The sequence below is a fragment of the Macrotis lagotis genome, chromosome 8 (genome assembly GCF_037893015.1).
Source record: "Macrotis lagotis isolate mMagLag1 chromosome 8, bilby.v1.9.chrom.fasta, whole genome shotgun sequence".
In the NCBI taxonomy this organism is placed as follows: Eukaryota; Metazoa; Chordata; class Mammalia; order Peramelemorphia; family Peramelidae; genus Macrotis; species Macrotis lagotis.
In genome coordinates, this window is record NC_133665.1 from 50,101,858 (window position 1) to 50,129,622 (window position 27,765).

The window sequence follows — 27,765 nt, forward strand, 5'->3', positions numbered from 1 at the left end:
CAGGAGGACCGGAGTTCAAATCCTATATCAGACATTTAATAATTGCCTATCTGTGTGACAGTAAGTCACTTAAGCCCATTGCCTTAAATAAAATTAAAAAAAATATTTTGAAGAAACACGTAAAAGATCTAATTTTATTACCTATGAGAATAAAGATTGTTTCTTTTATTACAGTATTTTTTTTTTTAGGTTTTTGCAAGGCAAATGGGGTTAAGTGGCTTGCCCAGGGCCACACAGCTAGGTAATTATTAAGTGTCTGAGGCCGGATTTGAACCCAGGTACTCCTGACTCCAGGGCCGGTGCTTTATCCACTGCGCCACCTAGCCGCTCCTTAGCACAGTATGTTAAAGGTACTGGGGCCTAATAAATGTTGAATTTCAAGTAGCACTGTGATAAACATGGAGCAATAATATTTATAGACCTGGGTAAAGGGTTTTCCCTTCAATTCAACTCGTATATAAATACATCAACACAAGAACTAACCAGTCCTAATCTGCCCTCTGTTCTTAAAATCTCAAATCTTTTCTCTGACTTTTGATGGAAAATGAAAGGATTAAGTTGATGCTTCTTAAATTTTATCCATCTCTGGCATTTTTAATTATTCTGTTTCATTTCATACAAATGCCCCCAATACAGCTTTGCCTTTCGTGATTGGTGGGTTCTTTGGTCAACTTCATCTGAAGATGTGAGGAGATCTGGGGAAGAGAGTCATTAAGGTCTGTATCCTAGGTGGTGAAAATGCTGGACCTAGAATCAGGAAGACCTGACTTTAAACTTGGATATTCATTTGTTGTGTGACCCCAGGCAAGTTCCTTAGTTTCTTCCACTGTACAATGAGAACAATAATAACACCTGCCTCCCAGGGTTGTTGTGAGGATCAAATAGAAGTGCAAATAGAAGTGAGTTGTGAAGTGAGACGTGTTAGCTACTTAATATAAGCTTACTTTCTTGTTTCCTTTAGATATTAATGTTGTTTTTTCTGTTTCCTTAGGGCTCTGGGTGACATAGTCATCAAGTGGAAGTTCAGATCCTGTTTGAAAGGGCCTCCTTGCAAGAGATTTAATATAGAGTGGACATTGTGGAAAATTGGAGACTGACCATGGCCGCAGAAGCTGTCCTAACACACCCAAAGCAAACAGGGTCTCTTATTCTGAAACTGGTGCCAGGCCCCAAAATGGGTCAGGATGCTCTACAAGAATCTGCTGTACCTCCTAAGACCATCCATCAATTAGTACTGGAGCATTTCTTTACCTTTCTGCCAGAGAAGAACCAGTCCCCAAATCATAAGACTGGCAAGGAAGACACAATAATATTAGTGAAGGATATGACTTCAACTCTGCAGAACAGAGGTAAGGAACAGAAATTTTACTAGGGAGAAAGGGACAATCTTACTACTATTCCCCCCCCCCCCCAAAAAAAGGTGAGAGGTGGGGAGCAGTAGGTATTTCTTTACCTAGGAAAATGGCTATTGTTCATTTGATTTTTCTCCCTTTCTTCCCTTTACTAAGTCTCAGCAATGGTGAGAATAATTTTGTCCTCAGCATAAAAAATGCTATGAAGATGATATCCCACTGTAATCAGTTTTGGTTAAATGACATCTAGAGATGTGAATGAGTTGTATAACTGGGAAGGGCAGGAGATTTCAAGTCATTTCATATAAAGATGAGTTGAAAGAACTGATGATATATAGCCTGGAGAGGAAAAAAGCCTTTATACATGAAGGATTGTCATTAGACTTATTCTTAACTAGTCTCAGTGGATAGAAGTCAAAAAGAGGCAGAGGCAGATTGTGTGTGTGTGTGTGTGTATTTGTTTTTTTTTCCGTTTTTGCAAGGCAATGGGGCCAGGTGGCCTGCCCAAGGCCACACAGCCAGGCAATCACTAAGTGTCTGAGTCTGGACTTGAACTCAGGCACTCCTGACTCCAGGGCCAGTGCTCCATTCACTGTTCCACCTAGCCGCCCCTAGGTTTATATTTCTAATCATTGTAATTGCCCCAAATTGAAATGATCAGCTGTTTTACTGGAAATATTTAAACAGAAACTGAATGATCACTTGGAGTGGGAGGAGGGGGGGGGAAATGTTGTATAGTAAATTCCGAATTTAGATAAGAATTAATTTAGATAAGAATTGAATTAGATGACCTTTGAGGATACTGTGATTCTAATATTTATGCCTAGGTCTCCAAAGATGGTTAGTGCTAGTTGAGTCTGCTACTACAGGGAAGTGGGAAACTTAGCCCTAGGTACTGAGGAAAATCTGCACTGACTGTCATTACTACTTTCTCTCCTCTCAGCTCATCCTGCTTCCTGGGTGACTATTTTTCCCAAGGATAGGCGTGTCCATAAACGGGAGGTGATGCCCCAGGTCTTTCCATCTGATCTTCAGGTAAGCTGCAGTTCTTTTTCTTGAATGTAATCTTTTCTTTCCTTCTTCAGTACTTTCCTGCTTAGAAAACCTGATTCCAACAACTTTATATTTAATTTTGAGAGAGAAAACTGGGTGACCCTATGCTGAAGGTTCTTTGTAGGCTTCTTCACTTCTCCCACCCCTAGCTGCTATCTTTATGTCTCCATCTATGTTATGTGGATAATAATACTCAAATGTCTTTTATCTCAATTACTTCTTTCTCACTTTACCTTAATATCTCTTTCTCAACCAAGAAATTAGAGTCATCTCAGAAAAAAATAAGTACTAATTGAGGAGTCTGTCATTATTTCAGGAGCCTGTGGTATTTGAGGATCTTAATGTGTATCACTCCCAAGAGGAGTTTGTGGGTCTGGATCTTCCTCAGAGGTCTCCCTTCTCCAGGAATCATGGAGAAGAAGATGTTGGTGACATGATCTTAGGAGGTAAGAATTCCCTTGAATTTTGGGGGCTGTGGAGTGTCATAAGAGTGTCATAACTGAAAAAGATAATTTAGAAACCATCATGTACAACCCCTCATTTTCATGAAGAAATTGAGGCCCAGAAAAATAAAAGGACTTACATCTGAGATCCAATCACTAATGATAAACCTAAGACTAGAATTTGGACCTTCCAAATCAGTGTCTTTTCAATATAGCCACATTTTCTCTGAATCCTTAGGTATCTGAATAATTTCACGTCCAGCTATACTTTTTTGTGAGGGTACAATCTCTATTTAGTTCTAGACCCTTTGGGAGAGTATCTGCTTTACATGTTTGTACACGTACCCCTTCACCTTCTATCTCCCCTAGAGGTTATATTGTGCTTAATTTATTTAAAAGAGATCTTTTGAGATGTGGGAAACTATTAAGTCTGTGTCCCCCAGATAGGTTGATATGTTACAGATTCAAATAAGAAATGCAAATGGTAACAAAAACTAATGGAATATTTAGGCAGACTGTTCATGAAGAAAAGAATAACTGAAGAGAGGGAGAGATTAAATATGACAGAACCTAAAGAAGGATTCACTTAAGTTAGGCCTTGGTGATTGAGTAGGATTTGGACAAGTAAGAAAAGACCTCAAGTTATTTAGTCCAGACTTTAATCGGCTAACCAACTAATGTCCTTGGTTTTAAAAAATAAAAACAAAAACAAGGCATTCTTCATCTTTCACTTAACAGTCTATTGGAGGTCATAATATATATTTATTGAGAATTGGTGACCAGAAAAGGGATCTTTAGGGTCTAGGCAGTTACAGAGTTTATGAATAAAACCATAGGGCAGCATCTATTTTCAATAGAAGTAGTATTACTTGTTTCATATTTCCTAGGCAAGGGGTTAAAAACAAGTAGAAAATGAGGGTAGTTCGGGCATAGTGGCAGGACAGATGACAAGATAACAATACTGGTTAGGCCTAGTAACCTAGCAGATGACTAGATAAAATGAAATATGGTCTAGAGTAGAGCTATCCAAAATGTAGCCCATGGGCAGCATGCAACCCACAATGTGATTTTATGGGGTTTGCTAAATGCTTTAGTAAATGAAACTTAGCTACTGCAGAGCTCTCACTAAAATGGCAAATCAAAATATGTTGTACATTGTTTCAATAAAAACTTTCTAAAAGTAAGGTTGGTGGGACGGCTGGGTGGTGCAGTGGGTAGATCATTGGCCCTGGAGTCAGGAGTACCTGAGTTCAAATCTGGCCTGAGACACTTAATAATTACCTAGGTAAAGGTATTAAGCAAAATTAAGGTTGGACAGCCCTGGTCTAGAGGGTCAGACTGAAGTGAGAATTGACACACACCCTCCAGCCTAAATAACTTACTGCAAGTCCCTGAGCATATCCTTTGAAAGTGGACAATCAGTTTCTCTTTATATATATATCTCTATTGATTAGGATAACAAATAGCATATTTAGTAGTTGGATAGTTGTGATTGATTTTTTTTTTTTTTTTTTTTTTTTAGGTTTTTGCAAGGCCAGTGGGGTTAAGTGGCTTGCCCAAGGCCACACAGCTAGGTAATTATTAAGTGTCTGAGACTGGATTTGAACCCAGGTACTCCTGACTCCAGGGCTGGTGCTTTATCCATTACGCCACCTAGCTACCACCTAGCTGCCCCCTGTGGTTGATCTTTTAAAAAAATCCTTACCTTAGTGGTGCAGTGAATAGAGCACCGGCCTTGGAATCAGGAGTGCCTGGGTTCAAATCCGACCTCAGACACTTGATAATTAATTTTACATTGTGGCCTTGGGCAAGCCACTTAACCCCATTGCCTTGAAAAATCTAAAAAAAAAAAATCCTTACCTTGAGCTTAGTTCTGCCTATTTTATAGTTTGTAATTCCTTGTTCTTTTTTGGAGCAGCACAAAACAGGTCTGCTACTTTTGCATAATAGCCCTTCAGCTATTTCAGTGTATTTTACCTCTCCTTAGTGTTCTCCTGACTAAACAATCTTGTTTTTTCAAGTGTCTTTTATGAGATGGTTTCTAGAACTCTTAATCACATTTTATCAAATATATTCTTGTTAATTATGCTTTTTTGGCACCTACACATGTGATCCACAGTGTTCTAGATTTGGTTTAACTCTTACAAACTATAATGGAACTGTTATTTACCACATTCTGATTTAATCTATGTTGATGTTGTATTTAAAATTTTTTTAGCACAATATAGATAACATGTGATTAACTGAAAGCCTCAGAATAGGGATTAAAGCCTAGTTGATCTCAGTGAGTTCAAGTCAACAGACCTGGTTAAACTAAGACACTAAACTAATTTGCAGATGTGATTTCTTATCTACAATTGGTAATCTTTGAAAAATCATGGAGATATCACAGAGGATTGTAGAAAAGTGAATGCTTTTTTTTCCTTTTTAAAGGGGAAAGGAAGTTTCCAACTTTATCATAAACTAACCTTATTTCCTTTTTGACAGGATTATTAGACTAATGAATCAGGACAGTGCATTGTCTGAATATACTTGTGTTTGGGGAAGCAAATTGAGAAAGTTCACATGATGCCTCTTGTGGGTTAAGATGAGGAGATATGAGCTATATAACAGTTCAGTTGGGAGAATTGAGAACTAATTAATGGCCAGACTCAGTAGTGATATAAGTGGATCAGTGTGACTGGTGAAAGAATAAATAGTGTGCTTATCAAATATTCAGGTTATATGTTAATTGAGTGATAGAGTCAAGATGACTAGAATAGCAGTTCTCTGTTTTTAGGTTACAGTAAATGAAGATATAATATCTTATTGTTCTCTATTATCAGACTATCTGAAGTATCAGGTTTATTTCTGAGCACTGTATTTTAGAAGAAATACTGATAAGCTGGGATCCAGCTATATGAGGTAATGAAGGGCATCTAGGTTGTGCAGTGAATAGAGCACCAGTTCTGGAGTCAGGAGGTCCTGAGTTCAAATTTGGCTTCAGACACTTAATATTACCTGTGTGGCCTTGGGCAAGTTACTTAACCCCCACTGCCTTGCAAAAACCTAAAAAAAAAAAAGTATTGCTGAGATAATGAGACTGGAAACTGCCTAGTAGGATGATTATCTGTCCTCATGTATCTATCATGGAAAAGAAGTGTTTGATTTGTTTGATCCCAGAAAGCAGAATTTGATACAGTCAGTGGAAGTTATTAAAGAGACACATTCTGTCTCCATATAAATTAAAACTTGTTTTACGAGAACTACTATAGGAAACATTTTGAGTCTCCTTCACTAGAGGTTTCAGAGATAAACCAGTGCTGCTTTTTAGTGATATGATAGAGGTATTCTTGGTCATTTAGGAGAAGATGTCCTTGAGGGTCTCTTCCAAATCTGAGAGTCTGCTTCTATGAGAGATTCAGTGTATGTTGGAGGACCAATCTGGTTGTACTGTAGCATTTTTGTTGGGCAGTATTGTGAAGAAAGGGTTGGAGAGGTAAGTTGAAGACAGACTGAGTGAAGGTTTAATGTAATATTGCCTATTAAATAGTATCTTAGCTCCTTAACTTGGAATTTGAGACCTTTTACAGTATTGCTTCTCATTGTATCAGTATGCTCTTAATCAAATCATTCAACTTAACATTCCTGTAAAGTATCTTCTACTTTTCCACCTCTCTGCCTTTGTTCACACCATATTCTTCTTCATTGTCTTTCTCTACATCTTTTAACTTTGATACTTAATCTGTCTTTGAGAATGTTCCTTTATGACATCTTTTTGATACTATCCAATCTGAAAGTGATCTCTGTCCCCATTTGAAGCCTCATAGCTTTATATCTCTTTTAATGAATTTTGATGCTTATGTATCATGGAATCTTAGAACATAGTTATTGGGGCGGCTAGGTGGCGCAGTAGATAAAGCACCAGCCTTGGAATCAGGAGTACCTGGGTTCAAATGAGGTCTCAGACACTTAATAATTACCTAGCTGTGTGGCCTTGGGCAAGCCACTTAACCCCATTTGCCTTGTAAAAACCTTAAAAAAAAAAGAACATAGTTATCTTCTTTAATGTAATATTTACTTATTTTTTTCCCACAAGGTAAACTTCTTGAGGACAGAGACCAATATTATTTTATTCATTTTTATTTCCTTTACATTATTTAACATGGGTTTCCATAAATATGGATTGAATTAAACTGAATAAGATTGAATGATAAGAATAGTATTTTTAAATGATCAGCTCAGCAGTATTTTTGCATGATAAAATGAGGAAAGAAATGAGGCTGAGAGATGACCATTGTAGTGATCTTGAAATAAGGTGAAGAGCTAGACTTGAGTGGTGATAGGCTACAATGGGATGGATTTGAAAGATGTTTTTAAGAAAAAAAGTCAATAGAATTTGGTGATTGGATTTAAATTAAAGGAGTCAGAGATGATGCTGAGGTATGATTGAACTAGGAAAATAGTGCTTTTGACAGAAATATGAAAATTAAGAAGAGAAACCAGATTAGGAAAGAAGGTTCAATTCAATTCAACAAACATTATTAAGCATCTAATATATATGAGGTACTTGAATTGAGCATCATATTGGGATCAAGGAACTAGGCAAACAAAATCAAAGAATGAATCAGCCCCTATTTTCAAACCTACGTTCTAGTAAGGAATAAATCATATCCTTAGATAAGTAAAACTTAAAAAAATCCAAAAAAATATAAAGCACTCATATGTAGTTAAATTTATGTTAAAATTTTAATTTTAAATTATTATGAAACATCTTGGTTATGATACTCAGTGGGTTATTTGTATATCTACAACTAGAATTGTGTAGTGATGTCAGAATTAGAGCTATAACTTTAACATTCCTTCAAATCAAGGTGAGATAGTTGAAGTGGTGGAGAACTCAGTGAGGTTACTGGAGAAGAAACTATAGAGAGAAGAATAAAAGCTATAAAGAGTCGGTGAGTACCTATATTTAGGAAGTAGAAAGACAATGGAAAACAACTAGTTAAGGCAGAAAGAAAAGCTGAAAATTTATATCATTTTCTTAAACTTCTGATAAGTAAATATTGTCTTATCTGTCATCCAGAGCATTCATTAAATGTTCTGTTGCTTGTACAAGTCCTCCTGCCCTCTCGTGTAAACTTGATGGACTTAAAATTTGTTGAGGACAAATGGGCAGAATAATATACTGATTAATGAATTGATAGTGAATATTGGGAACTTATTTAGATTGAAAGTTAAGTAGTTTTGATGAAGGAATACTTGTAAAGTACTTTGCAGACCTTAAAGTGCTATTTTATTTAAATGTTGGTGATGATAATATTTAAGTTTCAGGTCCACTTTGGGCAGCATTTCTGAAGTCTTCTGTTTGGAAATTTTGCTTTTTGTTTATTTCTTCAGGTTGCTATTTAATAAGCATATAGAAACTGGTTTAGTCTCGGCTTTTGAAGAGTGACTAGGGAATAAATTAATTTTGGTCCCCTAAGCAACATTTGTACAAGGGCTCATTTCAGACTGCTATCTCCATACTTCACTGTATCATAGAATCTCATAATTGAAATAGGCATCAGAAGCTATCTAATGCAGCCTATTCCTAAACAAGAATCTAATCTAACAGGTTGTTAAATTTGGGGGGGGGGGACAAAGAGTAGGACTTAGATTGATTAACTTTGCCCCACAAATTCCTTCCCTTTTCCCCTGTGATTCACTATGTTTAAAATATTTCAAGTAGTTGGGAAAATGCTTGATAATATCATCCCCCAGATTTCTTGTTTCAAAACAAGCAGAAAGTTGTAAAATGCCTAACTGGCACAAACCTATGGCAGATAACTAGGAGGGTATGTGAGAGAGATCTTACAAAATGTTATGGAAAGCAATCTCTAAGAATTTTCATGGATTTCATTATGAATTTTAGTGATTCATTGAGTTAGAAGCATGATGTGACAGGGCAATTTAAGCTATATGAATAAAATTTAGCGTTCAGAAGGAAGGGGATAATGGTCCTAGTCAGACCACCTATATTAGTTTGCTCATTTCTGGCTACCAGTATTCATAAGCTACAGTGCATCCAGAATGGGTTACCAGGTTACCATGATGATGCCTTATGAAGATAAAAAGTTTTAGAGAACTAGGTATATTTTGCATAGTGAACACTTGGAAAGATGAATTTATTTAACTAAACAGTTGTATTTTTTTTTTGCCTCCAACCTCTTATTTTTTTAATCAATATTTCTTCATTAACAACTGATTTTTCCTTTCACATTGGCCGTGTGCAGAGATACATAAATCTCATTGTACACCATCCCCTCTCCAACAGGAGAATCTGGTAGCATGGTTCATCATTGCTCCTTTGGAATTATTCTTGCTCATTGTGTTGGTCAGAATTCTTAGGTCTTTTGCAGTTATTTATTTTTACAGTACTGTTCTTATTGTATAGCTTTTTCTCCTTGTTCTCACTTTTTTATATCAGCTAATCTTTCCAGGTTTCATCTCTTCATTTTATATGGCAAAATAATATTCTATCACATCCATCCACAGTTTGTTCAGCCATTCCCCCAAGTTAATGAATGTTCCAAAAGAATTTCTTTAAATATTTTTGTGCACATGGGACATTTTCCCTTCTTTTTTCTTTATTTCTTTGGTGTATAGACTACTAGTATTATTAGTAGGTCAAAGGGTATAGACAGAGTGATGATTTTGGGGATATACTTTATAGAATAGCTAGATAAATAGCTAGATAAATTCATAGCTCAACTTACAGAGTATTGATGTACCTTTCTTCCCACATCACAAACATTTGACATTTTCCTTTTTTTTTTTGTCAATTTGGCCAATTTGATGAATATGAGGCAAAACTACTTTCACAGTTGCTTTAATTTACATTCCTTGGAGCATTAATGACTTGGATCATTTTTTCATATAGTTGTGTGATTATTTAGTTTTCTTCCTATGAGAACTGCCTATTTATATACTTTCATATACTTTGATCAATTGGCAGATCAACTGGCGTCAGTTCCATGTATGTATCTTAGAAATGAGATCTTAAACCTGTTGCAAATATTTTTCCCATTCTCATTTTTTAAAAAAGAATTAAGCATTTTCCCCATTTTCTCATCTTTTTTAATTCTGCTGATTAGTCCATTCACCTCTTTGTCTGGAGATAAGTTGAATTTTTTATCATTAGTCCTCTGGAATCAGGATTGATTATTGCATTGATCAGATTTAATTCTTCTAAAATTGTTCATTTTTACAACTTTGTTTTAATAGTATAAATTGTTCTCTTTGTTCCATTTCTTGTTCTTTAACTCTTCATCAGCTCATACAATTCTTCCTAGTTTTCCCAGTATTCCATTAATTCATATACTTAATTTATTTGAGCACTCCCCAGTTGATTAGCACTTCCTCAGTTTTCCATTCTTTGCCACTACAAAAAAGCTACTATAAAGAGGACCTTTTTTGTTTGATTTCTTTTGAGAGTATAGTTTCAGTAGTGGTATTGCTGCATCAAACTGTGTACAGCATAGGAAACTTTTGGTCATAGTTCCAAATTGTTTTCTATAATGACTGTGGGAAACCTCCCAATAATGCATCAGTGTGCCTGCTGTCTTACAACCCCTTCAACATTTATTATTTTCCTTTGTTATCATTATCAGTATGATAGACTTAACTATTGGTGGGGTTGTGTACTGATCCAACTATTCTGGAGAGCAAATTGAAACTACGACCAAAGGGCTGTAAAATTATGCATACCCTTTGATCCAGCAATACCACTACTAGGTCCAAAGCCTAAAGAGATTATTAAAAAGGGGGGAAAGACCCACATGTACAAAAATAGTCATAGTTACTCTTTTTGTAGTGGCAAGGAATTGGAAAATGACGGGATGCCCATCAATTACAGGATGGCTGAACATGTTTGTAGTATATGAATATCATGGAATATTATTCTATAAAAAATGATGAGCAGACAGATTTCAGAAAAACCTGGAAAGATTCACATGAACTGATGCTGAGCAAGTGAGCAGAACCAGGGGAATCTATTGTTTGATAATCAACTATGATAGACTTAGCTCTTCTCAATTATATAGTGGTCTAACATGTTCAATATTGATCTGTGATTAGCATGAATTTTAGTGATTCAACGAGTTAGAAGCCTGATGACAGAGTAATTTAAGCTATAGTGTTCAGAAAGAAGGGGATAATGGTTCTAGTCAGATCACATCTATATTAGTTTGCTCATTTCTGGCTACCATATTTTTAGAGTATTCATAAGCTACAGTGCATCTGGAATGGGTGACCAGGTTGATGATGATGAGCATTAGAAACCATGCCTTATGAAGATAGACAGGTTTAGAGAACTAGGTATATTTAGTATAGCAAACACTTGGAAAGATGAATTTGTTTAACTAAACAACTGTATTTTTTTTGTCTCCAACCTCTCTATTTTATTTTTTAATCAATATTTTTTCATTAACAACTGGTTTTTCCTTTCACATCGGCCATGTGGAAAGATACGTAGATCTCATTGTACACCATCCCCTCTCCAACAGGAGAATCTGGTAGCATAGTTCATCATTGTTCCTTTGGAATTATTCTTGAGTTTGATTATTATATTATTGTTATATCAAATTATTATATATTATATCAAATTGCTTTCTGTCAGGGAGAGAGGAAGGGAGAAAAAATTGTAAAACTCAAAACCTTGCCCCCCCCAAAATGTTTCATATAAGTTGGAAAAACAAGTAAATGAAATATTTAAATTTTTTTAAAAATCACCTATATGTTGATCAAAGGTAATTCTAAAAGGCCTGTGATGGAAAATGCCATTCATATCCAAAAAAAAAAAAGTCTGAATGCAGACCAAATCAGACTATTTTCGCTTTTTTAAAACTTTGTTTTTTCTTTCTCATGGTTTTCCCCTTTTTTTTTTCTTTCATGGCATGATTAACATGGAGAATGTGTAATATAAAAAAACTATAATGGGCCTGAAGGTGAACCTCTGAATTGTTTTCATTTGCATTTCCCTAATCATTAGTGATTTGGAGCATTTTAAAAATATGGCTGCTGATGGCTTGGATTTCTTCCTTGAGAATTTCCTGTTCATAACTTTCAACCATTTATTGAGACATTGGCTCAAAAAAATTTAAATTAGTTCCTTATACATGTCTTAGAAATGAGTCTTTTATCGGAAACTTTCTACAAAGATTTTTCCTCAGTTAACTGTTTCCATTCAAATTCTCAGTTCATTGGATCACTTGTACAAAAACTTTTTTTTTGGTGAAATATTTTTTTTTCTATTTCTTTTTATTAAAGATTTTGTTTATTTTGAGTTTTACAATTTTTGCCCTAATCTTACTTCCCTCCTCCCACCCCCCACAGAAAGCAATTTGTCAGTCTTTACATTGTTTCCATGTTGTACATTGATCCAAATTGAGTGTGATGAGAGAGAGAAATCATATCCTTAAGGAAGAAACATAGAGTATAAGAGAAAATAAGATCAGATGATATCAGTTTTTTTTTTTTCTAAATTAAAGGAAATAGTCCTTGGTCTTTGTTCAAACTCCACAGTTGCTTCTCTGGATATGGTCTTCTCCATTGCAGACAACCTCAAATTGTCTCTGATTGTTGCATTAATGAAATGAGTGAGTCCATCAAGATTGATCATCACCCCCATGTTGCTGTTAGGGTATACAGTGTTTTTCTGGTTCTGCTCATCTCACTCAGCATCAGTTCATGCAAATCCCTCTAGGCTTCCCTGAATTCCCATCCCTCCTGGTTTCTAATAGAGCAATAGTGTTCCATGACATACATATACCACAGTTTGCTAAGCCATTCCCCAATTGAAGGACGTTTACTTGATTTCCAATTCTTTGCCACCACAAACAGGGCTGCTATGAATATTTTTATACAGATGATGATTTTACCCTTTTTCCATCATCTCTTCAGGGTATAGACCTAATAGTGGTATTGCTGGATCAAAGGGTATGCACGTTGTACAAAAACTTACTAATTTTATGTGATTAAAATTGTCCATTTTATTTCATGTGATCCTCTCTCTTACTTAGTTGTGAATTCTTCCCCTATTCATAGGTCCAAGAGAAAATGTTTTTCCTAGCTCCTGTAATTTTATAAATCATGTCATTCTTTATGTTCGTCATGTACTCATTTGAAAACTATGTTAGCGTATTGTGTGAGATGTTGATTTATTTTCCCATTTCTGCTGGTTTGCCTTCCAGCCTTTCTAGCATTTTTCTTCTGCCTTTGAAAGGATCTTTCAGTTGACATGGAAAGTGAGACCCTGTGTTCCATACCTTGGTCACTGGGAAGGCAGATTCCAGGGGAGCCAAAAAGGAAGAATTTATATATTATCTGCCCATTATGTGCCAAGGACCAGGCTAAGTGCTTCACAAATATCTCATTTGACCCTCCCCATAGCTACTTGGGAATTGTATGGTTTTACTCTATTTTACCAAGGAAACTGAACTAAAGAGAGTTGAGGTGATCTACCCTGTCACACCATTCTTAACTGTCTGAGGCCAGATTTGAACTTGGGTCTTCCTGACAAGAAGCCTAGCTTTCTGTAAAAACACCTTCAAGTGTGACCTAAATCGGATTAAAATATAAATGTAATACGTTTATAAATTCGTAATAAAATATCCATAACGTTGATTTGAGGTTTTCTGAGTCAGTATATGTCCCACTTAGAGTTTGACACCCCTGCCTTATACTACCCAGATGCCTCTCCTGGTTCAAAGTCCATAGAAACTGTTCTGCTGATTGAGCTAACAGTTTTGGGCCTCTGCTAATGAAAATGCTTTTAGGAACCATTGTTTCTCCCTAGGAACTTGGGGCTTCATGGGCCATTGTGTCTACTACACAAATTCTCTTGTGTCTTCAGACTATAAATATGTGTTTGTTGATTTTTTTGTCTGTACAGAGAAATATGTAGCCAAGTGAATGGAATAAAGGTCAGTAATATATGTATGAACCTTAAGAGCCATTTGCCTGAAACTGTCCCAGGTTAAGGACCATTTGTTTGTCCCTCATCTCCATCTTTGATGATTTCTTCCACTAGACAGACTATTTTAATATTAATCATAAAATCATACAATGTCAGAACTGGAAGGGGACCTAAGAGAGTATATCATTTCTCTCACTTTTTAGAATTAGGCAACTCAGATTACCAACAAATTGGTGGCAGGAACCAGACTAAATCTGGAGTCTCCTAATTTCTAGCTCAGTGTTCTTTCTACTCCTTAACACTTTGAGATTCAAAGAATTCTCAACATGAGAGATTTTGTGAAGAGAGCATTGACTATATTGGGGTCAGAGAAAAGCTACATTTTCTAGGGAGATGACTCTAGTAGCATGGGGTAAATGTCCTAGAAGAGGCATCTGTGAAAGGTAAAAGGCCCCTTGAGAGGGATGGGTGTTCATGGAGGAAATGTGGTAGCTCAAAAGATTGCCATGTGGGATTTTCCTTTAGCAAGTCTTTCTGTGCTGCTTTTTTTTTCACTTTCTTTGCTCCTTATTCTTGAACTTTTCTCTTACTTTTGTGAATGAAGGGATAGTAGAAACCAAATGGATGGCTTCTTATCTCAAACTTTCTTCTTCAGTTAACTTTGTTAACTTCTCTTAACTTTATTCAGCATTCATAAATTATAGTACAGATTTTTTTTAATCATCAACTTCTTTCTTTTTGTTAGCTATGCACTTCACCCAGTCAACAATTTATCCCAAACTTGGGTGTTAAATTAGCCTTGGAACCTTCCCAGAAGGACCCTTAGAGAGTTATGGTTCCCCAATCACCTTATTGCTTTGAAATTACATAGTATTGGACATTTATGTAGATTTAATTTGGAGAGACTTAATTGAATTGCTTTTTTCATTTTTATTTTTGCAAGGCACTGGGGTTAAGTGAACTTACCTAAGGTCACACAAGCTAGGTATTAAGTGCCTGAGGTCACACTTGAATTCAGGTCCTCCTGGTTCCAGAGCCAGTGCTCTATCTACTGTGCTACCTAGCTGCCTCAATTGAATTGTTAATAGAATTTCTCTTTTTATCTTCTGCATTGGATGTTGGTACATAAACTGAAGCTATTTTTTTGGTGGTTGAAAAACATCCCTGTTCCTAAGGTCTTCACTTTCTTGCTCACAATTTTCTAAGCTCTAAGATTCCTTTTGTTGACTTGTCTCCACACAAATCATTAGGATGGGTTACCATGTTTGACAAATCTCAGCTAATTCTCTTGCATATCCTGCTCTTTCTGTTGTTAAAAGTCAAATCGAATAGCTATCAACTATAAGATATCCCTAGGCAGGATATCACAATCTTTTACTATTTCTTCTTCTGAGAAAATTTCTTATAGGATTCCTTAACCACTGTCCTCTTGAGAAGGATGAGAACTGGGAATAAACATTAGACAAGGAACTTCCATTGATTAATGTGAAGGAGTCTACCAAAAAAATCCCCAAATTCCTTAAATCACAATAATAGAAAAACTACATCTGTCAATGTTAATACCAATCTAGTACAATATGAAAAAAAAATTTCCCCATATATTTTTATAAACATGAATACCAGATTTCAAACATAGATTTGACTAATATTATAAGTTCCTCAAGGATAAAAATTGTGGTCTATAATTTTTCTTTAAAAAATAGTTTTGAGAGCTTAATAACCATGATAACAAATACCTAACTAAAATGGCTTAGTAATGATTTGATTTCAGTGCATAAAGCAGAGTGGTTTTAAGTTTTTATATCTTAAATCCTCATGAGTATTTTATTTTTTTCTTTTTGTTCTTTAATGCTCTGTGCAACATAAGTGTCAGTATGTGCTTGTTGAATATGTGAATGGTGACATATGAGGTGAAGAAAAATAAATTTGTAAATTCTCTCATTTCCTTTCCCATCTTGATTAGGGTAATGTTTTTTCTAGTTTTTCAAATTAAGTCATGAAGTGCTATATAAATTTAGCTATTATTGTTTTCAGCCTTCAAAATTTCCCACAAATCCTGATAGAGTTCCTTGATTTGTAGTGTTCAGGCTAGTAATAACCTAGGGCATACATTTTGGTATTTCCTCCTATATTTTTTTCACTAAGCTTAAGAGGATATATTATATGAATTCTGTCTTTGTCTCAACAGTAGATTGCAATGAGAATAAGGAAGATGATCATCAGCCAGAAAATCCAGAGGATGTAGAACATCATGAAATGTCATCAGGTTACTGTGAAAGGGATGGTTCCCAGATATTTAAGCAGGCAAAAGACTATGAGAAGCATCCAGATAGCCATGAAGGAACAAAACTAAATACCTCAGTCCAACAGGAAAAGAGATTAAGAAGTCTTTTAATTACTGTTGAAAATGATGCCCCATTAGAAGACCTTTCAAAATATGTGGACATGAGTATTCTTGCACTTTCTCAGAATCGAAGAACACGAAGATTCTATACATGTCCACAATGTGGGAAACACTTTACTGAAAGTTCTTACCTTATTTCCCATCAGAGAACACATACTGGAGAAAAACCTTATGATTGTATTCACTGTGGGAAAAGCTTCAATCATAAAACAAATCTTAATAAACATGAACGAATCCACACTGGAGAAAAACCTTATACATGTTCTCAGTGTGGAAAAAACTTTCGTCAGAACTCTCACCGGAGTCGCCATGAAGTAATTCATGTAAAGGAAAAACTCCTTAAATGTCAAGAATGTGGGAAAAGCTTCTTAGGAGATGAAGAATTCTTGCTTCATCAAGAAACTCATGAAGAAGAGAGACCCTATAGATGTAGTAGGTGTGGGAGAAGATTTAGTCGACAATCAAACTGTACTAGACATGAAAAAGCCCACTTCATACCTAAACCACAAAAGCAAGTATTGTTGAGTTAATCAATCATACCTTGTTTACCTTGACATGATTCTCCCTGTGGTGACCCTCTAAAGTCTAAATGCTAAGAATGTAAGAAACATTATTTGAAAATCTGAATTCACATAGTGAACTTTGTTAATAGTCCAAATGAGATAAATATCCAACCATCACAGCTCAGGCATTATTTACTCTTTGAAGAATGTATAAGAAAAAACAATTATATGGATGGGCCAAGCCTTCGTAGTTCAAAGGACTAAGGATAATTTCCATGTAAAGCAGTGCAAAGAGAACTGTAAAGTCTCCAAATCTCTCTTTCAAGGAAAACCTTCCTCTGTGTTTTTGTACTACAGGCTTCTCTTAGGAGTGACCAGAATGAAGAATCAGTAGGAACCCATTACTAATATAGTTGTATCCTGCTTTCCTCTACATGAAAATTGGCATTAAAATATGGCAATATAAAAATAAATTAAGTATAACTGATACCTACCATATACTTGTTAAGAGTCTTGGATATAGTGAATCAACTGCTCTTATTAGATCTATTAAGTAAATGACTAAAAGCTTGAAATTCTAAAAGGAAAATTTTATTTGAGACAAGGAACTACCATGGATTAATGTTAAAGGGTCTACAAAATGGATCACTTCCAGTTGGATTACACCTAAGTGCAGCTTCTGGTCCATATTTAGCTTTTATCATTTCAATACAATATTTGTATTTTGTGACTTATTTTGAATATTCATGCCATTTTTCCTCTTATGCTATTAAAAAAAATTTTCTGCATTCTTATTTTTGTCTGCAACAGGTTTTTTCCTTTTCCATCAGTACCTATCTCAGTATTCATTAAGGAAGTTGAGCTGATAATGATGCACAGAAATCCAGTAGACAAAATGCAGTTCATGTGAAATGGGAAAACAATTTGAAATACTGATGGTTGGTTTTTAGTGTTATCGTTGTATGAAAGTCATGAATGTCTACACAATTCAATCCAAGTAAATATTTATTGAACATATATATAAACACTGTCATAGTTTCTGGGGATATAAAGACAAAAAAAACCCCATACAAACAAGTCTTTACCCTCACAGAACTTTTATTTCAATAGGGGTTATAGCATGTACATAAATATGTAAAAACAATGAAATTTGAGAAAGGAGAGTACTAAATTTGGAGCATGATCAGGGAAGACTACAGAGATAGAGGATTTGGCACCTGACCTGAGCTTTGAGGAAAGATGAGGAATCTAATAAGGAAAAGTGAGGAAGGAGAGCTTTCCTAACAAAAGATACAGTTTGTGCAAAAGCATAGAGAAAAAAGATAAGTCACTTATCTAGTTTGGTGAAAACTACATGAAGGGAAACAATTTTAAATAAGACTAGAAAGGTCAGTTGGGACCAGACTGTTAGGGATCTTCACCACCAATCTGAGGAGCTTATATTTTTGTTATGAATATACATTAGGAAAACAGTAAAGGGTTTTGAGTAGGGAAGTGAAATAGTCAAACTTATTTTAGGAATGTTATTTTTGGTAGCCTTGTGAATGAATGATAGATGGGAAAAATCAGAAGCCAAGAGACCAATTAAAAGGTTTTTTAAAATAGTTTGGGAAGGAGGTGATTAGGACCTGAATTTTAGAATTTTCAATAGAGATGATCAAATGAAATTTGCTGTCACCCCTTCAAGAAATAAATTAGAAAATTAGAAAGAAAAAGAAATTATATATTCATTTGGATCCTTTGAATAGATGAAATTGAACTCGTGAAACCTGATAACAAGGGAGAATGAAAGAAAAGAGAATAAGGATTTTAGAGTCTTGAATAATATCCAACTTAATTTTAGTCTTTCATTGTCTATGACTTCCTTCCCTGATGCTCACAAATAGATCAAATGTCTCCCATCTATAAAAACGTCACAGTTCATCCCACCATCTTTGCCTAGATATCATTCTCTATTTGTTCCATTTTCAGGGGGGAAAAAAGCAGTCTAAATTCTTTTGCTTTGTATCTTCTTAAGAATATGGCTTATAACCTCTTCACTCAACTGAAGCTTATCTCCCCAAAGTCACCAGCAATTTCTTAATTGCCAAATTTAATAACCTTTTCTCAATCCTAATGCTTCTTGACTTTTCTGCTTGAGGCACTTGACCACTTCTCCTGGATACTTTTTTCTCTCCAGTTTTTCATGGCACAGTTCTCTCTGGTTTTCTGACCATTTCTCAGTTTCCTTTGCTGAGTTATCATCTTTGTCAAGACCACTAAGTCCAGATATCCCCCACACTTTATCCTGGACCTTCTTTGTTTTCTTTCTATACTAATTTATCTGGTGAACTCAACAATTCCTATGGCTTTCAATATTACTCAGATTACTCTGATCTATGTATACTAAACCTAGCCTATTGCCTTCACTCCAATTCCACATCACAAACTACCTATTAGATATTTCAAACTGAATGTCCTGTAGGCATCTCAAACTTAATATTTTCAAAACACCTCATTATCCCTTTCTGTCAGCAAACATACCTCTCTTCCAAGCTTCATTATTGCTATCAAGGTCATCACCATCCTTCAGTCACCTAGTTTCATAAAGAGCTCAGTCTTAAGTCAGTTGCCAAATCTTATCATTTCTAGGTCCATTAACAGCTCCAGCATCCATACCTTTTTCTCCACTCCCCACCACCCTTGGTCTAGTCCAGTCTTTCCAAATGGTAGTGATTATCCTAAAGTATAGGTCTAACCAAGTTATCTCCCTATCCCCAATAAACTCCACTGACTTCCTTTTTTTCCTGTAGGATTAGGTTTACACTATTGATCTTTAACATTTTTCACAGCTTGGCCTCCTTTTATTCCTCCTCATATCCTTATGTTCTATTCATATTCTTCCTCTGTTCCTTGTCTTTGTGCCTTGGTATTAACTAGGTCCACTTATCTAGAATGCTTTACCTCCTTAACCCTGCCTCTTAGAGTCTTTGAGTTCCTTAAGGACATAGCTCAAGGTCTCTTTGCTCAGGGTGCTAATTAGTGCCTTCCCTTCCAAGGTTGTCTGTACATGCTATCTCCCTCATTAGAATAAAAAACTTTAGGATTGCAGGGATTATTTTGCCTTTTTCGTTGTCACCCCACCACTTACCTCATCCATTATAGATATTTGATAAATACTTACTGATTGATTGGTTATTAACTGAAAATGCACTAAAAATTAGGAGAGTTAAGCTTCTTGTAACTTGACATATGTAACAAAGATGACTATAAAGGTTAATTATGACTTGAACAAAATTGTTGGCAAGCTTGTTTAAATTTCTGATCAAAATGACAATGTGAAAGATTTCAGCCAAATCCACCTTCCCTGAGAAATATTCCAGAAAAGATTAAAGAGTTTTCATTAAAGCAAAGATTCAATAAAACCAGAGAAAGGCTGGTAAGCACCTCTTTCCAGGCCAAAACTACACAAGAAGATGGCACAGAAACCCATAGATATTCTTTTTGGGTAAGTTGAAGCCAGTGAGAATTCAGTACTGGTCTGGCAGAGCTGCACCAGAGGACAAAGACAATACTCAGTAGATGACTCCCTAAGAGAAAAGGCTTTTATATACATGGGAGGCTTATGCTAGAGTCTTCTAGGATTCCTGGAACCAGCTGCATCTCCAGTGACCTGTTAGATCTTCGGGTAATACCTTCAAGGATACCTCTTGTTTGCCCAAGGAGATTAAATAGGGCAAAAGCATTTGCACTGCTTATTCTGCAGAACCCTAGAGGTCTGAAACAGTGATCTCTGATAATCAGGTTAGGACTGGCCTGGGCCACATTAAGATGAAAAGTGAGATCCTTGTAGGTGACTGGGAAATAAATAATAAGGCAAGCATATACAGCCAATAGGAAGTAGAAGCCAAAAATTGAAGCTGAAGACTAGGCTTGGCTCTTTATCCCAAACCCGGATTGCAGAAGGAAAACCAGAAATCAGCCACCTCATGAAGAGCTGTAGCAAGGCAATGACTGGTATTGTTATTGTACCTTGAGCTATTCACCTAGACACCTTGGCCTATTCCCCTCTTGCAAGAATGTAAGGCTAGAACCAGGCTCTTGATGTTGAAACCCTATCTAAGAACTGAAGCTAGAGATGTAAGTAAACGGAAGAAAACTTTACAATGGAGAGAAAATATTCAAGAATAAGGAAGGTAACAGACTAGTTGCTTTCTCCAGATCTCTATGTAATATTCCCACCAAATAAGGATTTTGTACAAGTATCTTAACAATTTATAGTTATAGGACAATTATAGGACAAAGAAAACCTTGACCAAATAAAAATGCTTATGAATTAACACTAGAGAATTCATATACTTAAAGCAATTAACTCCTTTTCCCTAATAGAGTCCTCTCACTCTTAAGAGGCAAACTTTGCTTAGTTTGAGGGGGGTGACAGAAATGGGCTGAAAATATGGAGCCTTCTGACTGAAGCCCAGTCCTTGGTGAAGGATTGTAAGACTGCAAGGGCTGTTTTCTAAATATCCCTTCACCTTTTCTCTGACAAAAATCAGTAGATAATGTAGTCCAATTGAAGAAAGAAAAGAGAACCTAGAGAAGAATTGGAATAGAGAATCAGTCCTGCCCCGCTAAGGTGTACTCAGAAAAGGAAAACAGGCTGGTAAAACCTAAATCTCCTGATATCTTGGAGCTGAGACAGTGTTGTAACCTTGCAAAAGTAGAAGCAAAAAATGATAAATGGGGGGTGTGGGAGGGAGGTAGAAGTTTTAATGAAATATTGTAGAAAATTCCTAAATAAAAACTTGAGAGCACAAGGAAATAAATCAGTTTGGAGTATTCTAAATCCTCAAAAGAGAAGTGAATAAATGCCTATCAAAATACAAAGTCTTATGAACTCCTATGAAAGCATGGAACAATAAGAAGAAATTAGTACAATAGATGGAGTGGTAGACTTGGGGACAGGAAGACCTGAGTTCCTATCTAACCTCAGATATTTAGCTAGCTGTATGACCCTGGGCACGTCATTTCTCAACTAAAAACATAGACATAATAATAGCACTTATGTCACAGAGTTTTTATGAAGTTAAAATGAAAATATTACTAAAGCACTTAAGAAATTAGGAGTATAATTCAGAATTTATAGCTTTAAGCACAGAATTTAAATACTCAGCAATTTAGAAAAAGTTGAATACAGAATTAAGAGTAAAGAAAGAAAAAGATTAACCTGTTTAAAGCAAAATGGAGTAGAGGATAATGTGGCATAAAAGAAGTAAAAGACAACAATTTAAAATACATACTAATGTGATTTGACCTAAAAGGCAGAATGCATAAAGATAACTTAAGTATCAAAGATCTCCCAAAAGAACCTACCAAAGAATATGAACACAATGTAGCAAAATAATGCAAGAAAATTTTCCAGAATTTCTAATTACAGAAAACAAAAACACCAATTTCAAGAATCAGCTTTGTTTTCAGAAAAAACACATGCTTTAAACTCCCAAGTCACAGTGTTAAATTTAATCATTTCTATTATTAACAGCAAATTCTTCAAGTAGAAGAAATAACTTCATAAAGAAAAAAAATGTGGATTACACAAGATTATTTCACAGGCACAAGATATTGCTGGAGAGAATGGAACATCATATTTTGAAAAACAAAGGAACTAGCTGCAAATGCAAAGCAATATACTCTAAATCTAAACTTAACAATTAAAAGAGACATTAAGCAAGAGGGATCACTTAAAGAGTTTCTGGAAAAAAATAAGACAACTAAAATATTCATTTTGCAAATGGTCCAAATTATAGAGGCGCAAGAATAATAATGGGATAAGAAGTCAAAAAACATTTGCCTAACTCCCACCAAAAAATAGAGTATGCAGTAAATTTAAGTAAGGCCTCAGAAAAAGAGATATTGTGACCAAAAAAAATTCAAGACATAAAGCAAGACATTTTTAAAAAGTGAAATTAGACCCATTTTAAAAAGAAATAAGAAGAAACAGCATAGTACTCCCCCATTCCCTGCCCCTTTGAGCAGTTCTTTCTCTTACCTGATTGCTGTCACTGCTTTCCTCACCTTTGCCTTCTTGTAGCCTTGCTGAGGAGAAGGGACTGCTGAATTCTCGTTGTGGTAAGAACATCCTAGAGGGTGGCATTGGTTGGACCAGTATGGTGTGCAACCATGGAGCAGAAGTGGGGGGAGTAATGAGCTCCTGGCAAGCAGAAGAGAGAATAATGATGTCTCCTTTACTTTGTCTTCCAGCCTTAGCAGCTGTCTAGAGCACTAGTGCACTGACCACCAGGTGGACCCCTCCTGTAGTCTTGCTATGTCATTTTATGGTCTTGTCATTTTACAGCATCTGACAATGTGTATTTCTCCTTAATATTGTGACCTTGGCAAAGTTGCCAGAAATATTTTCAGTTAAAGATTTGATTTCTGATTGGTGAAACTGGATTTGAAAACAAAGTCCTGTATTGAATTATCAGCATCTGTTTTACTTAGTATATACATTGTAAAGTTAATGATACTAAAGTTAAGGTTAAATAGAAACCAAATATAAATGATTTGGGCATAATCTTTCACCAAAAGGGGAAAAAAAAGAACACTGATTACTCTGCTTATGAAGATTGGGTTTGCCAATGTTTGAAGCTAACATTTGACAATCTCTTCACCAAAAAGTAAAGAAAATGTTAAAAATAAATCTACTCACAAATGGAAATATGTATAGCTTGACTGTAATATAATGCCATGATTTTGAAGCACTGAAAATTCACAGGTCATCAGTTTTTGGTTACAAAAACCAACTTGCTGGTTACTAGATGGCTTTAGTGCCAAATCAAAATTGATGAAGAATGACTACAAGAGGTTACAGGATTGGAGCCTTCCAACAGTTCACTATTGTCAATGATGGAACAGAATTTGATGATTTGATTTATTGGAAAGTATGTGATGATCTTGATACTTCTGTTAAACTAGCTTGGACATCAGGATATCCTCAATATTTGTTTAATATTGCAGTTAATATCAATTGTATTCCACTGCTTCTATTCCTGCAAAAGTCACAGTTTTAGTTTAATTGGTTTGAACCACACTTCAACTCTGAAGCCCAGTGCGAGACTTACGCTGTTTGCCTTAGTAGATGGAAAGAGCATTGATTCTGGAGGTCATAAATTTGGGCTTACCTTGGAGTTTAAAGCTTAGTACATCTGAAGAAACTTTTCAAAAAGGGATATCAGAAGATTTGGCTTTTAAATGTATTTCCAGTGTGACTTGCTGATTTTGTTTTTCCCAGGAGGGATGATCAAAACAAGAAATGAGCCAAATAAAAGCTGTATTTTATAGACAATTACTTGTTAGTTGGTTTCTAGTTAAATCGGTTATACCAACGCTGCAGTAGTGCAGTTACTTATACATTATTTAAATGTATTTAACTGTTAAATTACTACCCACCTATACTGAAATAGACCTTTTTGAAAACTGTAGTTGTGTGCATGTTTTTTTTTAATATTTGATATTACTGTTTGATGAGATAGATCTGTGGAGATTGTGAGATGAGATACAAAAATTTTGTTAATTCACTTTCACTGGAGAAATTTTTGATATCCTAGAATAGTTCAGATTATGAATATAACATATTTGTTGTATGTCCAAGTATTTTTAGTGTGTTCAAGAATTTTATAATTAGAGTAAAATGAGTTAATTTACAATCTCAGGCTTAAAAAATAATAAAATATAAACTGTTAAAAAAAGAAATAACTTAGAAGGTGGACAAATTTAAACAGTGCAAACTGCCTAGAACTGGTAGAACTTGAGGGTGAAGTAGGAATTGAAAGAATGCATAGTACCCCCTGGAAATAAACCTCAAAAAAAAAAAATAAACCTTCCAGAAATTACAACTAAATTTTCAGAACTTCCAGGTCAAAGAAAAATCACTATAAGTAGCCAGAAATAAAGAATTCAAATATAAGGAACCATACATTATTTAATAACTACCACAATAAAGGAGAATGAGTTCAGAATGATATTCTTTGAGAGACCAAAAATCTAGACTTGGAATTAAAAATAAATTGGCCAGCAAAACAGTATAATCCTATGGTAGCAAAAAAATTGAATCTTTAACAAAAATAAGATAAACATTCCTGATGAAAAAATCAGAGCTGAATAGAAAATTTGGTATACAAACACAAGAATCAAGAGAAGCATAAAAAAAGGTAAACTTGAGGCAATTTGCAGAGGAGGAAATCAAAGCTATCAATAGTCATAAAAAAATTGTTCTAAATCTCTAGAAAATTGCAAATTTAAACAACTCTTAAGTTATCATCTCATACCTCCTCAGATTGGCTAAGATGACAAAAAATGGAAAGTGACAAATATTGCAGGGAATGTTGGAAAACAGGTACACTAGTGTAGCTGGTGAACTATGTACTATTGTGCTAATTCTGGAAAGCAAGTTTGATCTATGGCCCAAAAGGAATCAAAGTATGCATACCTTTTGACTCTGCAATACCATTGTTAGGGTTATCCCTCAAAAAGAGCAAGAAGAAGGGGAAAGGAACTATATATGTACAAAACTATAACACCTCTTTTTGTGGTAACAATTGGAAATTGAGGGCAATTATTGAACAACTTGTGGCATATGAATACAATGAAATACTGTTGTTCTGAAGAAATGATAAAAAACTCAGGAAGACCTATAAGAGCTGTGCAAACTGATAATGGGATCAGTCAGGAAAACAATTTATTCTGTAACTAACACTAAAAATAATCAACTTTGAAAGATAATAATTTTGAGATATATATAAAGATCAACCACAATTCCAAAGGAATCATGATGAAACCTGCTATTCAACTTTAGAGAGGGAATAAGGTCAAAGCATTTTTTTCCCTCCCTTCTTCCCCTCTCTCCCTGCCTTCCTCCCTCTATTTTTCTTCCTTTTTCCTTTTTTATTTTTTTGAACATGGCTAATGTGAAAGTTTGTTTTGCATATGTATTTTTTTTTTTTTAGTTTTTTGCAAGGCAGTGGGGTTAAGTGGTTTGCCCAAGGCCACACAGCTAGGTAATTATTAAGTGTTTGAGGCCAGATTTGAACTCAGGTATTTCTGGCTCCAGGGCCAGTGCTCTATCCACTGCGCCATCTAGCCATCCTTGCATATGTATTTGTCATGGATTTTGTTTTTCTTGTCATCTTGTCAAAGAGTGGAAGGGAAAAAGAGGGAAGGAATTTGAAACAGAAAATAAATTTAAAAGTTAATTGGAAAGTACATAATTCTAAAGAATGGGAGTGTCAAAGAATAAACAATAAAAACAGTAATTTCATTAAAGATTATGACAACAGTGAAACAATATACAAAAATTCTTTGTATGTAGCCAAAGCAGTTTTTAAGGACATTTTATATCTCTAAACCAAAAATCAATATTATCTCTGTTCTATTTTAATATTTACTAAACATTTCTCAGTTACATTTTGATCTAGTTCAGACCTCTCAAGAATTTGCAGGTTCGACAACTCTAAGCACTTTCATCAATAAAGTAAATAAGAGAAAGAGCAGATCTAATAATTGAGCACTGTTCTAAATACTTTACAAATATTTTATTTGAGTCTTACCATAACTCTATGAGTCATTATTCCTATTTTACACAAATTGAGATGGGCTTAGGCATCTTGCCCAGGGTCATAAAGCTAGTATGTGTCTGAGGCCAGGTTTGAATATGGGTCTTCCTACTTTATCCACTGCACCCCCACCTAGCTGCCTTTATATCCAAAGGAGAGTGGAGAAAGAATGGTATAGCTTATTTGTAGTGGCAAAGAATTGAAAATTAAAGGTGTTCTCATCAGTTGGGGAGTGGCTGAAACAATTTTCAATATATAAATGTGATATGATATTGTGGTGTATGATATGAAGAAACAGAATGAAACTTGGGAATAATTGTATGAGCTATTACAGAACACAATTTATACTGTAACACTAATGTTGCAGTTTTGAAAGCCTTAAGAATTCTTATCACAATGATCAACCATGATTCTAGAAACCAATGATGAAGAATGTAGCCCACTCCTGACAGACAGGAAATAAGCACATTTTTGGGTGTGACCAATGTAGAAATTTATTTTGTTTCACTATGCTTGTAACAATAGTAATAATTCATATTTTTGTTTCTTTTTTCCCCCCAATGAGAGAGGAAGAGGTAGGAGGAAGAAAAAATAAATGTTTCATTACTTTAAAAATTTTTTAAAAGAAACTGCATATGTTAGAAAATCACAAATACTTCTATGATTTAATGCAAAGTGAAGAAAACAGCCCAAGAAAATGATATAAGCAGTGATGACAACAATACATATGAAAAGAATGTATATGAAATGAATGTTTCAAAATTACAACTTTTTTGTAACATTTTACTTTTCACTGATTTGGAGAAGAGGATTTCATAGGTAAGGACCATTGCATTACATATATGGATACTCTTAATGAAATGATCATTTTTTAAATTGTTATTTAAGGCAATGGAGTTAAGTGACTTACCCAAGGTCATACAGCTAGACAATTATTACATGTCTGAGACTGGATTTGAATTTAGGTTCTGCTGACTCCAGGGCTATAGTGCTCAAACCTAACCCTAACCCTACCTAACTTCCCTTGAAGTGTTCAATTTTGCTGATTTTTCTTTTTGCTCTAAAAATAATTGTTATATTGAATGATCAAAGAGGGGAGAGAGAGAGAGGCATATAGGAGAAAATTTAGACTATATAAAAACAAAAGATTAATTTTTTAAAAATTCACTTGTGGAAACAAAAGAGCATAAATAGGAAGAATTAAAAAAAAAATGAGAAAAGGCCTGGAAGGACAAGATCTCAAATTACAATACCAAGTTATGATCCTCAAATTTATTTGTTACTAATTAAAAAATAGTTGACCAATGAACAGATTAGTTATACAAAATGCCTAAGAACTTAAACACAGAAACATTATGTCTTCAAAAATAGAACAAAAAGAAGAAACATTATGTCTGATAAACTGGAGGCCTCCAAATGCTTGAATAAGAGTTCACTATTCCAACCCCCCAAAGAAAAATGAAGAACAGTTTGGCAGAAATTAG

The 27,765-nt window shown here is 35.0% G+C and overlaps 1 protein-coding gene across 9 annotated transcripts in view; it reads left to right on the top strand.

Moving 5' to 3' along the window:
- ZNF200 (zinc finger protein 200) overlaps positions 1-25,614 on the top strand; it is a 30,933-nt gene extending 5,319 nt beyond the window's left edge. For 4 of the 9 annotated variants that reach the window (XM_074196904.1, XM_074196905.1, XM_074196903.1 and 1 more), the window contains 4 exons: positions 637-1,349; positions 2,296-2,387; positions 2,722-2,851; positions 15,973-25,614. In XM_074196904.1, the coding sequence (XP_074053005.1) occupies positions 1,100-1,349; positions 2,296-2,387; positions 2,722-2,851; positions 15,973-16,718 (1,218 nt within the window). In that variant the 5' untranslated portion in view covers positions 637-1,099 and the 3' untranslated portion in view covers positions 16,719-25,614. The remainder of the gene's footprint in view (positions 1-636; positions 1,350-2,295; positions 2,388-2,721; positions 2,852-15,972) is intronic. The other 5 variants (XM_074196902.1, XM_074196911.1, XM_074196908.1 and 2 more) reach the window with 2 other exon arrangements.
- Positions 25,615-27,765: the final 2,151 nt, after the last annotated feature.